At 42.0% G+C, this 14,871-nt stretch overlaps 1 protein-coding gene across 3 annotated transcripts; it reads left to right on the forward strand.

Annotated features, from left to right (window-relative positions):
• The first annotated feature begins 601 nt into the window (after positions 1–601).
• Positions 602–13,957, forward strand: LPAR4 (lysophosphatidic acid receptor 4). 3 transcript variants are annotated; one of them, XM_033001351.2, is made up of 3 exons: positions 602–955; positions 1,411–2,048; positions 12,566–13,957. In XM_033001351.2, exon 3 carries the CDS (start codon positions 12,719–12,721, stop codon positions 13,763–13,765), a length of 1,047 nt encoding a protein of 348 aa, XP_032857242.1. In that variant the 5' UTR covers positions 602–955; positions 1,411–2,048; positions 12,566–12,718; the 3' UTR covers positions 13,766–13,957. The 3 variants fall into 3 exon arrangements, with proteins under 3 accessions (XP_032857242.1, XP_032857251.1, XP_032857258.1); XM_033001360.2 differs by having other exon boundaries at positions 1,905–2,048; XM_033001367.2 differs by lacking the exon at positions 1,411–2,048.
• Positions 13,958–14,871: the final 914 nt, after the last annotated feature.

Genomic DNA, 14,871 nt, shown 5'->3' on the forward strand with positions numbered 1-14,871 from the left:
TCCACCCAGCTTCCAACCATCCAAACCACACTTCTGCCCTTAAAATGGGTGATTTCAAGTACAGAGGTGTTGTTAATCGGTTCCCACCGAGAGCACTCACACTCGCATAAGAATAGGCCCCAGAGAGTAAAAAGCAGTTACATTATACAGGAGGGAACAGGATTTCCCCGAGCCAGCCTAAAAATGCCCACAAGCCATAAGCAGCCAAAGCCGATTTCTGTATGCAAGCTTACTGGTAATACTGGCAGATTTTGCATCCTGAGCCTTCTACCAGCCCCTATACTCACCCCTACGTTTGTACACAAGTGACAGTGATGGCCAATGTCTTTGGCCATCCCTTCACAATTTACTCAGATTGTCTGTCATCTTTACCAGCTAAAGAAGCGAAAATGGACCTTTGACCACTGGGGCCAGGAAACATCTGCACCTTCACCATTTTCAATCCAAATCCACACTCGTGTTTTTATATATCTTATTAAACCATGAGCCCTCAGAGGATGAGGTTTTGCAGCCTGGAGTTAGGCTGTTATATGAGCTATTCAGGATGTTATTTGCATCGACTGGATAAAAGCCTGTGGCAGCTGAGCGTGCTGCAGAAGGGAGTCAGAGACCGACCGCTGCATCAGCCACCAGCCCAAGGAATAACATTAGTTCCAGCTTCACAATGAGTTGTTTACTGGCCTTGGCTGCCTGTGGGAACAGCCAAGAAGAGCAGAGGAAAAGGAGAGACAAACACAATGCCAGCGAGACACATTAGGTGGGAGGCTGGGCTTTAAAAGCAGACACAGGATTTCAAACCTATGGAACAGGAGAGGGCTGAAAAAGAAAAAAAAAAAAAAAAAAAAAAGGCACCGGCTGCTTCACAGCATAAACAAGCTAAGGCAAATAAGCCATCCGCTGCATTATTCCTGCTGCCAGAAGATCCTCTTCCCTAGATGAAGGGCTGATATTAAAGGTAAGAGATAAAAATAAAAAGCTTTTAGCTAGCGGCTCTGCTGGAAGGCAGATTCACTGAAAGGCGGCAGCAGCTCTCAGGGTGAGCTACACAGGCAAAAGCAGCCATGCTTCCCTGGAGTATTTGTAATTATGTCCCTGAACATTTGAAAGCCTACAGGTTTCCTAGCAGGAACCCAGGGCTTTCAGAGCAAACTGCTGGGGGACGTGAGTCCAGACTGTTCTAGTCAGCTCCTCTGAGAAGATTAAAAAAACAAAAAAACCCCAACAAAACAAAACAAAACAACACCCCCAACCTAAAACCCAAACCCTTTCTAAATCTGTTTAGAAAGATATTTTATTGTTATGGCCAGCTTTGCTTTGCAGCTTCCTAGTTTTACCCAGTGCTTTTGAGATTCCAAGCTTCCACCTCTCCTCCTCACTTTTTTTTTTTTTTTTTTTTTTTTTAATCGGAAGGAAAAACAATTGCATCCGTGCAAAGGAAAATCCAAGATTTAAACAGCTTTTCCCCTCCTCATTACCATCCCCGGCGTGGAGGAGCGGACACGCTCTCGCAGGCTGTGTCCGCCAGCTAATTGCTGAGGAAATCCGCGCTGCCCATTGTCGGGCTGTCCTTAAACTGCTAAATCTGACCAGGGAGCTGCCTGGGCTGGGCAATGCTCTGGGAGGGAATACAGCCCTGCGAGAGGGACCCAGCAGAGACCCGGGCGCGGGGCGGGCTCAGGCACTAATAATACAGCCCTACCCAATGGAAAGCGTTTCCTACCGAGACCCCCAAGAGTTCCCCCTGCCCACAGACCCTGCCCAGACATTGGGCCCATTCTTGTGTCCCGTTTCCCAAGACATGATGGCTGCAGCGCTCCGCAGTTTTGTTTCCTCTCCGAACAAAGGAAGGCAGACAACTGCCAGTCGCTTTAGATTTTAAAGATGAACGGGTGAACTTTTCGAAGGTCGAGCACACGGATCTTCCGCGTGGGACTAACTCGGCTTGAGTTCCACGCATACAAAAAGGAGAAATGTGGGCTGTCAGGGAGGAATCGGGCTGAAATCTGCTGAGCCGCGGGCATGATCTCAGCCCCGGCCGCTCTGCCGTGGTAAGTTTCTATTTCCTCACTTTCTAACCCAGCAAAAAAGCATCCAGATTTAATGTCAGCTCTGAAAAAAAGATTGTAGTGTTTTCTGAAATCCGGAGGCCCAGACAAAATCTGTGGGATAAAACTAGCCGGGGATGGGCTCGAGTTGTACGTTTCAATGGAGATTAGCAATGTTTTTTCTATACAGGCAGATCTCATTCCTCTTACTTGAGCTATGCTATGGTTGGGACGGGAGAGGCAAATGTTTCTGTTTAAAGTGAGAAAGATGATCTCCCAAGTTTTTGGAAAGTTATTACTATGTGAGCTACTCCTCCAAACTGTTGCAGTGGAGACTGTTACAATTCACATAGTAATTTGCATTATGTCACTGCAGATGACAAGTTAAAGACTTTTCTATCCCTGTTGTTTGTTTCAGGCTTGTGAAAAATATCCCTTGGCTAAGGCTTCTTTTTTTTTTTTTTTTTTTTTTTGTACTTTAAGTCAGTATCATAAAGACACTTAAATGTAAGCTTAAAAAAGTGTTGTATATAAATGTGGCATAAACTTAGACTTTCAGCTTGCAATAATACATACTTTCAGCTTCATGTAATGTGAGATCTGGTTCCTATAAACTATTAAAAATTAGGAAATAAGTGATATAATTTATACTGCAAAACTTTAAAATTTTATTTACCACTTTGGCTTTCATTTATGGCTAAAGTCTACTCCTTTTAAGCTCAGTGGCAAAATTCCATGATGAAAATTCAAATATAGCTCTGAGCAGATAGAAAAACTGGTGCCAGAATTAAAATGAATGATGACCATACTTAATCTAACAATGCAGCTGTTTGGAAGAAATAGGATTTAACACAATATAAGCCCACTGCAGAAGAATTTGCAAGAAAAGTTTGTGGTTTTTAATGACACTCCTTAATCTTTGTTTGAGAGGAGACAATGGTGTGTTTTTGTATCGCTGCCCTGTATGAACAGAACAGTAAAACCCAGAGGATGGGAAGTGCAAAGTTCACAGGTCGGTGATAAGGATATTCCCCCCTCGTAGCACTTTTCCATCTTCTTTCCCTTACTAGCATTTTGAAAGCTAAAATAAAACAGGCAGGAAACTAACCCTGGTACTTTAGGGGGTTCAAAGTCTCTGAATTTTAAAAGAAAGTCCTGAAAAACATGGAAGGGAGGAAGGGAGGGGGAGACTGAGCATACATTTCACTTTAATCCTTTGAGACTAAAAATGAGACTCCTCCTTAACTGGGGTTAGGTCAATTGATAACAATCAGTGTCTTTCAAATTCTGGAGTTAGGAGCTCAGCTTGTACACAGACAGACAAACAGAACTAATGCCTGAAGCAACTACCCATTCCCTTTCTTTCAGAGTATTGTAATGAGACAAAAAAAAAAAAAAAAAAAAAAAGTGAAAACCTGCGCCTTCCATTTTTCTGAGAAGCAGCGACTGAAACTTTCACTGTGCCTGAGCACTGCAGCTTGTGCCAGGGGAGGATGCACTCCCATCTGTAAGATGGTTGCCCTCCAGCCTGTGACCTCGTGGCTTGAGCACAAGAGCAGGAATTAAGGCAATTTTACCCAAACCTTGGGCCAGATCCTGGGGAAGGGGTGCACTGTAGGTGGGTATGTTACTTCTGGGACAGAGGGTGAGAGAATATTGCTTCCTGGGGAGAGCAGTACGTGACAAAACAATTTGGAACTGGGTTACTGTGGTACTGCCTTGGCACTTACAGTTTGGCCACCTGCAGCCATACGTATTTATGTTAATGTTTGTGATGCATCTGTGCAGGCTGCAGCTAACTCTGGTTAACATGTATTTGAGTATCAGGGCTCTATTTACCAGTGTCTGACTGTTGCTGGCCAGGTGTACGTGGATGACGTGGTGGTCCCAGCCTGACAGCTCACACAGTCCTCCAGGATCACAAATGAGACTCCAGTGAGCTGTCCTGTTCATGGGCTGGGATGGGAGAGCATGGATCCTGGAGCACAAATCCTGCCTCAACAGGTCTTTCCAGGTCAAGCGTGCGTGCAGAGACTCACTCTGCTCCTTCACACATTGCTCCTCCTCCGTAAATAAGGATCTGATTTAGTCTCAGGGAAGGGAAGCCACCACCTTTCACAAAAGGCAAATTCTCTTCTTGAAAAGAGGAGCTCTTTATTCACAAGAACAGACAGTGGCTCTGCAAAACTTCCTCTAATGCACCATCTTCTCAGTTTAGTCCTCTAAAAGGGACTAAAGATCCACACCACTTTGGAGCCAAACTAGCCTTAGCTGACCCTGGCTGCAAGGAAAGTTTTCTGAATTACTTGTAATGGTTTGGTTTGGTTTTGTAGAAAAAGGAAAGTTCTTTTATCTTGGCAAGTGAAATTGAGGGACATTCATCAGTCCCTAAGCCCTGAGACAAAGGTGCTAACAACAGAGCAGATTGCTGTCTCTGTACATAACACGATCTCATAATATTTTGAGTACCTATTATGCCTGTAAATAGACAGCCACAAAGGAAGCTCTTATTTTCATCTAATAATATTCCCATGTTTATTTCTTGAAACTGCAGATAGTACACCATCTCCACCCTAGCATGCATTTGCTTTTACATGGTGAAAAGAAATTACCATATTTAGCAGTAAAAGCAGCATCCCTTATACAATGACAAAATGTCATTCTCATTCCCTCATCTCATTATTAGAAGTCTGATTTCTAAGAAAATTCACTACAGAAATACCACTAACTGAGTAAGATTTGATATTTTTGCATTGCAAAGTAATTTCCTATTTATTTTAACACATTAGTGCTAATTTACCCTCTGTAGTTCTTATTGAAAAACAGCGTAGCTGTGTACTGTGCTTCCTCACGCATCCTTTCATTACACATCGCTGAATATTTTTTAAGACCTTAATGTTCTTCCTCACAGGGGAGGGGAGGGGGAATGACATGAAAACTCCAGTCATGCCTCCAAATTTCTTGCTGGGAAAAGAGCACCACGGAGAACCGGGAGCCCAGCAGCTCCCGCAGGGGCCTGTGCATCTCCAGCACTCGGAGGCCAGGCCAGTGGAGCAAATGAAACTAAGGTTGGCAGTACCCACCCAGTCCAGACCGCTGTCAGAAGAGAGTTCTCAAACCTTCCCCTTTTCCCCACAAGATAAAACAATTAGAGAGGACAAAGCCCTGTTTTATCAACTCCTTCCAGTAAATAAATGCAGGGCACACAGACCCTTCAAGGTCCTGATCACCAGAGCGGAGCAGGGATTGCCTTCTGCTCCGCTGCAGGACTGCTCAGCATCTGCAAGGAAACCAGCCATACTTCCTTGCACCCGGTTTAGCTTGCAAAAGCTGAATTAGGTGTTTGTGCTGGCGGCTGGGTAGGAGCTTGTTGGTGCTAATGTATGCAAGGGGGGGAAGCTTTTAATTTTTGGATAAACAGAGGTGAAAGTTCAGCTTTCCAGCTTCAGCAAAGGGACTGCAGAGGGACCAGCCTGGAGCCACGGCCCTGGGTGAGAGCGGTCAGACGAGGCTCAGGTGAAAGGAGGGCTTCATGCACTGCAGGCGCCTCGCGAGGAGCCGAGTAAAGGCAACAAGGATCCAAAAAGCCAAGCAATCACCAAGGAACCACTGGAAATTGTGGCAGAGAAAGCAATGAAAGGAAGCTTTTTGGGTAGGATGTTGACTGGAAAGCATTTTGGAACTGTAAGCAAATAAACTGAGTCCTGTTGTTGGATTCCCAAGTGGTTCAGGGAAACAAGACTCTTATTTTTTACTTTTTTTCTTAACCATGTTTTGTAAATAGACATGGCTACATCAAAGACACAGCTACCTCCATCACAAACTTCTACTTCTGAGTGAAAACCTATAAATCTTCAACTATTGGGTCAAACAGCGTATCTCTGCTTTTCATCGGTTCATCATTTTTTTCTTTGCATCTAAATCTTCTCATTTTGGGATTTCTATTGAATCTAGCAATGGTATTAGAAAATGATCTCCCCTTAGTGAGAATAGACCTGAGGGTCAAAAAAAGCAGCATTCCTACAGTCCTCCATCATCAGACTGAGGTTCCTTTGCAAACAAAAACGTCCCCCTTACAAGAGTAAAATAATGCAAACACTGCTGGAAGCTTAGGGTGAATTCTGACATTTCTGGGCTGTGGACCAGACCCTCTGAAAGCAGTAGTGGATGGGGAAGGCCAAATCCACCCATTAAGGGTTAAAGGGGTGATGTAAATGGAGAGAGACATTCTCAGTGAAAACAAAAAGAGAGTTATGCCCTGAGGTTCAGTGTCTGAATATGGGGTAAGTCAGTTCACTATTCTCTTCAGAAGGAAACATTTTAATTAGCTCAATACAAAACAGATACAGCACAGAGAAGTCACCATGAGCAGGAAATGCTTTGTAAGTCTCCGAGGACAGTTAGGAGACATCGGCAGTGCTGACCAATTAAAAAAAAAAAAAAAAAAAGGAAAACGCCTTTAGGATTAGATCTGATAGGCTCAGGTTTCTACTTCCCCACTCCATCTTGGAGAAGAATTAAATTGGGGTCCTGCTGCAATTCGTTCAATGACTTTCAAGCAACAGAAAGTACCTGTTGAACTTGGAGGGTCTGTGAGGTTCCCAGAGAGCCAAAGCCACCTCAGACAGGGAGGAAAGGAGTGGCCAGTGCGTTCCCACCTAGTCCCACCAGGGCCCTGGGATCATTCTGGGTGTCTGAGTGACGGGAAATGCCTCACAGGCTCCTGTGTTTTATTTTTCTTCTATCAAAGAAAATCTGAAAAGCAGACAGTGAAGCCTGACTGAAATGATCACGAGTAACTCAAGATTTCACCTTCCCACCAGGTGTGGAGACATTATTACACCCAGGTCAAATACTGGGGAATTAAAGTACTGATGGTATTGAAGACCCTTGCACAATAAGTGTTAAAGCCATGAATAAGCGCCTTCCTGCCTCATCTTTTATGCTAATCATCAGAAAACGTCCCCCTTTTGCCCAGCATACCAGCTAGGCATTCACTCTGATAAAACACAGGGAAGAATGGCTCTTTGAAGCTACAGAAACCTTTGCTGGACTTCAAAGTCACACTTCTGTCTGTCTTCTTTCCTACTGTTCTCAAATACATCACTTGGGATTAGTAAATGAAAGAGATTAAAGCATTTCTACTTTCCATCGCTTCATATAGTCAATAGTGCTTTGTTTACAGGCAGCTGCCTTGTTTCCCACTGTCTAATCCCACCCTTTCTCCTGCTCCTACCGCACCAGGGAGGAAACATGGGCGAAGGTTACCATGAAACTGCAGGAAGCTCTGGGGAAGATGGAGAGCTCACAGCAACTCGACAAGCTGGTTGGTTTAAAACCCAACCCCAAACTTGGTGTCCCAAGCCCTTCCCATCCCCAGCCACTTCCCTGCAGCAGGAGCCAGGTCCAGCAACACCTACCATTGCTGGGTACCCCTTTCCATAAACCCATGCTGCTAGCACTGGGAAAATGGAGCCAGCATTGGTGTGTAACACAGTTATTGCCCTGTCAGCCTCAAAAAGGGAAAAGCCAGCAACCACATTACCCCAAACTGGTCGTTTGTTCTTGTAACTGCTTTCAGTTAATGCTCTCCAAGTTTTCTGCAACCAAAAATAACTAATGAAACTTTTATTGAAAAGAGAAAGTATTAGTAAGTGGAGATCCCGTTGCAGGCACTGAGGTATTACAGGAGTTTTGTTGCGTTTTCCATTGCTGCTTTGCTTTCTTTGAATTCACCTTTTGTGGTTTTCAAGTGAATATTTGTAAGCCTTTAGAAATGATAGTTTGGTGGGGTTACAATTGCTCATTAGCACTGCCACAGAATTGTCAGAAAGGTTTACTTTTTCAGGTAGGATAAGTTTCTTGTTTATCTGTTAAGTCCATATTCAAACAGTTGCAGTATATCTCACCTTACATGTAGTACTCATATGGGCCTGGAAGAATCCAAGTCCTATAGCCTTATACAGAATTATCATATATGAAAAAGTCTTCCACAAAAAAAAACTACTACCGCCCCCCCGCCCCCAACAAAATCTTTTTTGAGCCTTCTGCATAATTAAAGTGGAGCAAAGGAAGGAAATAAAACTCAAGAAATTGAAGAAATTATAGATTTTGTGGTTGTAAAGCCGTAACCCTGGTCTCAGTGGTGGGAGTGAGTTACACATCATACGATCATTGTACCAACTGAGTGAGTAACAGGGAAGTGAAAAACCCTCTAATGAATGTAGTTCTTGTCAAGAGAAGGCATAAAGCACATGCTGTGCCCAAGGAAAATACTTACTCATTTCCAAGGTCAGAGTCTGAGACCATGTCAAAATACAACAAGTGCTGCCATAACATAGAGACATTTCTGGACAAAACCCAGAGAAAATCCCCCCAAAACCCAGGATCCCCACCTTTTGCTCTGTCAAATTTTGGCTTCTGTACCTATAAAACCTTCATCTCACAAGATTTAGAGATAACCTAAGTACACATAGTGGTAATCTAGAAAGAGATCCATCAGATTTGAAAGGCTTTCACATTTGGTCTGTATCAGAGCTCAAAAGAAAAGGCTTTGCAGCATTGAGTTATTTAAATGAACACACAGAGGATGTCCTACATATTCAGACTCATAAAGTTACAGTCATTTTACATTTCTTCTAAGAAGAAAATGTGAAGATGAAAAAATGCCAGTCCAAACATCACACTGTTTTTCTCACCTCAGTTTGATGGACTTGTGGAGAGTTTGGCATATATGAAGCAGAAAAAATAGACTTAATAGATTTACAGAATCTGATTTTAAAGTGTGCTTTTTACCTGTGGTAATTTTCTATACTAACAAATGGTTGATCTGAATTAAGCTGCAAGCTGGCTGTTGTGAAGATATCTCAGGGTGGCAGGAGGAGGAAATAAAAGAATTGTAAACAGGATACTCATGCACCATAGGAAGTAATATGTAGTTTTCATTTATTTTCAGTACATGGAAGAGAGAGGATATCTCTACAATAAAAAGTAATGGGAGCAAACCCTGTCAGCTACTCTGTTGAACCCCAGTTCATAGCTCTGAGAATAAAGGGCTACGTGAGTGACAGCTGCTGTAGGTTTGTTTGTACCTTCCCCGCTCTAAGAGAGAATATTCTCAGTATTATCACATAAAACAGGTTGTATATTCTGTTATGGTACTACTTCTGACAACAGCTAGATACATTCCTCCCCTCATGTACTGCCCTCTATTTCAGATACAGGAGTTAAAGTTTTGGTCTGCCTGAAATACAGAATGGTAAAGTGGTTTTCTTTATATTCACTTAAACCCAGCATTTTAAAATATATTGCTTTTTTTTTTTTTTTTCCCCCAACAAGGCAAGAGCAGTGGTGAATGTGGTATACATAAAGAGCATCCTACTGCTTTAATCCTTAGTGAAAAGGAAGGAGAGTGAATTTTGCATTCAGAAGACTGTATCTGTAGGCTCAGGCTGCAGAATTTAAAGCACATGGCTGAGTATCAAAGCAACTTGTCAGCTTGTTTAAACACCTCGGTGTTAGATAGGTAAACAACACAGGCCTATATTTTAAAGACCATAACTTAGCCAGACAATGGCTGGCAGGCAATTCCCATAGACTTATACACCAGAGAAAATGGTATTTGACCTTGTGGCTGTCTGAGGCAGAGCGGGGAAAAAAGAATCAAGTGATCGAGCATCTTTTCTCCCGTGTAACAAGTATCTGGGTCAGGCTGCTGGCAATGGCCACTTATGTCAGTAGTAAAGGTAAGCATTTCAAAGCCGCCTTTCAAACCTGCTGTGTCAGGCTGTCTTTTGAGGAACAGCCAAAATCCTGGTCTGTGTGCACAAACTGGAAAGTGGGGTTTCCATCGACCTCCCAGGCACATGGCTATGTAAGGTTTTGAAGAACACCCAATCACTCTCAAACCTCCCTAGTTAGGACCCAGACACGAAGCCTGGACCAGGAGAGTCTGGCATACCCGTTTTTTACACACAGCAGAAGAAAAGGATCTACTTATGGAGATTACATTTCAGTATAAACAAAAATTGCTCCTGATGGAGATAGCATGCAGTCTCTTTCTTTACTGAAAGGGAGACACAAGCCAAGAATTTAATGTATTAGGCTGAGGGTTAAGCTAAGAGTCACAGCTATTCCTGTTGGAGCTCATGTGTGCTTTTGAATCCAACCAAGTTCTTGTTTAAAGGCATTTCCACTTGTAGGTGAGAGCTTAGTTTATTTAGATTACCATGTAGTCAAAGAAAGTACACCTTTGAGATTTTACTACTATCCTTTTCGTAAGTTTAAATGTTTGATTTTTTTTTAGATCATTTCACAATAAAGTCCATTTAGCCATGAATTTAGTAGGAAAAACAGAGATAGGTGCAAAAGCACAAAGGGGTGCAAGGAACATTTTGCTCTTACACAGCCTGTTCATCACCAAAGCCCTGTGCAGTTTGCATAATGAAGTGCCTGCTCACATGTGCTGTAGAGAAAGCCCCAACATGGGATGGGTCTCCTCCATCATTGCCACACAATCAACAGCAATCAGATAAGGGTATATCTACTTCTGGTTTGAACATTTGATGAAGCAGGATATCATTGCAAATGTGTAACTCAAAGTGCAACTAAACCAAAAAGGAGAATTTACTAAATTGGGTGAAGAGTGCATACCAGAGCTGCTTGCAGAAATCACAGGGAATTCTGGTGGTGCTAAGCACACACAGCTAACAGCCAGAACAGTAAACCAGTGCAAAGCAACACTTTACGGTCCCAGCTCTGACACTGCCCTGGCCTGCAGAGCGCGTGAACCCTCCCCATCAGGAGGGACCTAATAGTTCCAAGTCATCTTTTGGGATGTCAAAAGGTTCAAGTCATTTGAAAGTCATCTTTCTGAGAAGTGAGATCAGGGGGTCCTCCCTTCCTGCTATTTTGCTTTACATCCAATTAACCTGTGAGGTGCAAAGGCGAGGTGCTGTGTGCTCTCTGGGTCACAGCACTGGGTTCTGTAAAGCCTGGAGTTGTCCAGGCACTCCCAGGTAAGGGCAGAACTTGCATCTTCCATCTGGCAAAGCTGTGGCTATTACATCTTTCTCAACACTTGACATTTTACCAGCTGACTCACTGACAGTCTGTGTGCAAGAACAATTGTCAGCATGAGCTTTTCCAGGAGGAAAACATATGGAAAACATCTGATTTTGATTAGTTTACATCCCAAATTGTCCTGATTCCATGCTTTCTTCCCCAGTTTATTTGTTTATATGTTGCCATTTCAACCTTTAACACAACTCCGTTACATGTTTGCTGTTGAAATGTTGTCAGAGGATCATTTTCTGGAAAGGATCCTACTCTTCACAAGGGTTTCACCTCTAAATTACTGCACAGTTGTAGCTTCTAAAATGTTTCTAGATTACAAACTTTGTTTCATATTTGGTTTGCTGTAGTTTACAAGGCAAAGGTCTTTCCCTTAGTTATCCAACTTTGCTCCACATTTCCAAGTGCACCAACTAGCGTGCCCACATTCCAACTCACAAACCCTCCTCGCTCCAATGAGGCAGACTTTCCAACTCCTTATCCTCACAGGCCTTGAAAACAATACTTAGAATAGCAATACGAGAACACCAAGACAGTTCAGAAAGCGCTTATTTCCAACAAACAGCATTGTTACTTTAACTCCACACTTCTCGTCTTGTAAGAGTGTAGTTTATGAGATTTCCCAAATTTAACGTTCTGAACCTTGACAAAGAGTAAAAATGAAATTAAGCTGTTTGTACACCTTAGAGGAGTCCTTTTGGCAAAGCATTTTATATTTGCAAAAAAAGTCCCTTTAGAAGTAATACAATTTTTGCAGAAATTTAAGGAAAAAAAAATTGCAACCTTTTCTAAAAGTGGCAAGCATAACTTTTGCAAGTATTTTTGAAAAGCACTTCTGAAATACAACATTTCAGTACTTCACTTTGAAAAATGTGTAAGGGTGCTCCTATTTTCAAATAGAAAAAAGACAAAGCAGTACGTTTGTTAACATAGGTTTGGGGTTTTTTGATATTTTTTATTCAAAAAAAGTTAAAAACCCACAGAACTTTAATTTCTGCACAGTTAAAAGCAAACACTAGAACTTTCATCTTCTTTCTCCTCTTGTTACAAGTTTAGGTGAACATTTCAGACTGTCTGATTCTATATCTGGGCAATATTGTGGGTCTGTGATTTAATTTCTTTCTAAACACACTGGATTAATTCCACCTTGAATTTTAAAGAAAAACCTTTCCAAGCAGAAAGTTGGAATTAGCAATCACTCTCCTTCCAATAGGAGGACAAGGGAGTGATGGGGGAAGGAAAGAAAAGGCTGAGTACAGTAACTGCTGTGTTCAACTTTGAAAAACCTCAGTAATAGCAGAATTTATAAAGACTACCTTGAAAACTAATTACAGGGTTTGTTTGCACATCCATTCACTTGGGAAGGAAAGAGTACGTGTTCCCTTGCACAACCACTTTAGGTGATAGCAGGTAGCAAGACTGATGGCATCTATTTCTCTCTCTTTTAGGATGGAAGGATTCATGATAGAGATGTGGTAGCAAGGTGTCAAGCGACCTTCCTGCAATGTGTTTCTTCAGGAAGAGAAGAGATCACTGCCTTATTTTATGGATGTTACTGAAGTAGACTTTGAAGTTCTTTGGAAGCACATCACAAACTTGGCATGGGAAACCACAGCAACAATCATACCTGTTTGACAGATGATTCCTTTAAGTACAACTTGTATGGAGCTGTGTACAGTGTGGTGTTCATCCTTGGTTTGATTACTAACTGTGCTTCTCTCTTTGTTTTCTGCTTTCGGATGAAAATGCGAAGTGAAACAGCCATTTTCATGACAAACCTGGCTGTTTCAGATTTACTTTTTGTGTTCACTTTGCCTTTTAAAATTTTTTATAATTTCAACAGACACTGGCCTTTTGGAGATAGCCTGTGCAAGATTTCTGGTACAGCATTTCTCACTAACATCTACGGGAGCATGCTGTTCCTCACCTGCATTAGTGTTGACCGCTTCCTTGCTATTGTCTATCCATTCCGATCTCGCACCATTAGGACCAGGAGAAATTCTGCCATAGTCTGTGCTGGTGTTTGGATACTGGTCCTCAGCGGTGGAATTTCAGCTTCATTGTTCTCCACAACCAACATTTCCAACACCAGCACAACCTGTTTTGAAGGTTTTTCCAAACGTATCTGGAAAACCTATCTGTCTAAGATCACTATATTTATTGAAGTTGTAGGATTCATAATTCCTTTGCTACTCAACCTTACATGCTCTTCTTTAGTCCTCAGGACTCTCCGGAAACCTGCCACCTTGTCTCAGATTGGGACAAACAAAGAGAAGGTATTGAAAATGATCGTTGTGCATGTGGCCATTTTTGTCGTGTGCTTTGTGCCTTACAATTCCATACTCTTCTTGTATGCTCTTGTGCGGTCCCAAGCGATAGCAAATTGCTCCTTGGAGAGGTTTGCGAGGACAATGTACCCAATCACATTGTGCATTGCAACAATGAACTGCTGCTTTGACCCGTTCATCTATTACTTTACATCAGAATCCTTCCAGAAGTCTTTCAACATAAAACCCCAGATAAAAATGGATTCTCTTTTCAAGACTGAGACACCGCTGACAAAGACTGCATTACCAGCACCACAGGATGAAATAAGTGACCAGGCTATTACAAATGGAGGAGACCCAACATCTGAATCACATTTCTAGTGAGATGTTTACACATGGAGTTATCCTTCATTAACTTTTGATTAACACTGTGTGTGAAATAATTGTTTCAGAACATGTGGGTTCACACATGGTGTTAATGAGGAGAAGTTGCTGGGAGATAGCTACACAGGTAGACAAATCCTTACACTGGGATGGTCCCCCATCAGATGCAACAGGTGAACATGATATATAAAAATCCTGATGGATCTCCCTTTGGAGATTATGGATAGGTAACAACATATGCACCAACTAAGGAGGGGACAGAACAGCTTCTTTAACCAGAAGATGCCAACTTTTGGTATTTTTTTCTTCCCCAGCAGTTGACATGGGATCAGTTGGGAAATAGAAAAATTAATTTTCTTAGAGATAACTGCCAATATTTCATGCCTTCTGGAGATACATCATCATATGTTAACTCAATAACTTCACACTGTGTATGTTTGCTTAAAAAGGCATAATAAAAGCTTCTGGCTTTTCCTTATTTCACTGCAAGAGTATACATCTGGTTTTACTAGATACAGGCATGCTGAATTTATTGCATGGAGAGGCTTGAAGTGTAAACAACTGTTTTGAAAGTAGGCAAAACTGTTGCTTGGTGTTAGAAGATAAAAAATAATAAGAGAAAAGAATAATTAATAATGCAGTTTTGAAATAAGTTTATTTTTTGTCAGATTAAGCTGTCTTTTAATTTATTTTAAATGCCACCTCTAGGGAGAAGTGAAGAGCTCATTACTGCTTTGTTGCACCTGGGTTTTTATGGCCCAGGAGATTATATGTGACTATTTCTGGTAAGGACCAGACTATAAAGTCAGCTGAAAGAAAGGGCCTGAAAGCCTAGAGTTCCTGCAAGGTCATATCTCTTACATGGGGATCAAGTGCAGCTGAAGGGCTGAAGAACCAGAGTGCTCACTTTTTAGTAAAGAGCTTGTTTGGATACAGACAACTGGTGTCAGAGCATCCAATGAAGAGAAGATCTTGTAAGTGATTGCTTGCTGGGTTTTGCTATACAGTCAAATAAACTAGAGTCTCAAAGTATCACCAAAGAAGAGTAAGTAAAACAAGTTAACCACACTCTTTTCTTAGTCGGTTACAGCAATGTTTTCTTG

Source organism: Tyto alba, unplaced genomic scaffold, assembly GCF_018691265.1.
Source record: "Tyto alba isolate M040663 unplaced genomic scaffold, T.alba_DEE_v4.0 Super-Scaffold_5, whole genome shotgun sequence".
NCBI classification, from domain to species: Eukaryota; Metazoa; Chordata; class Aves; order Strigiformes; family Tytonidae; genus Tyto; species Tyto alba.

Coding starts and splice junctions, on each gene's coding strand:
- LPAR4 (XM_033001351.2), top strand. CDS start 12,719: ATGGGAAACCACAGCAACAATCATACCTGTTTGACAGATGATTCCTTT.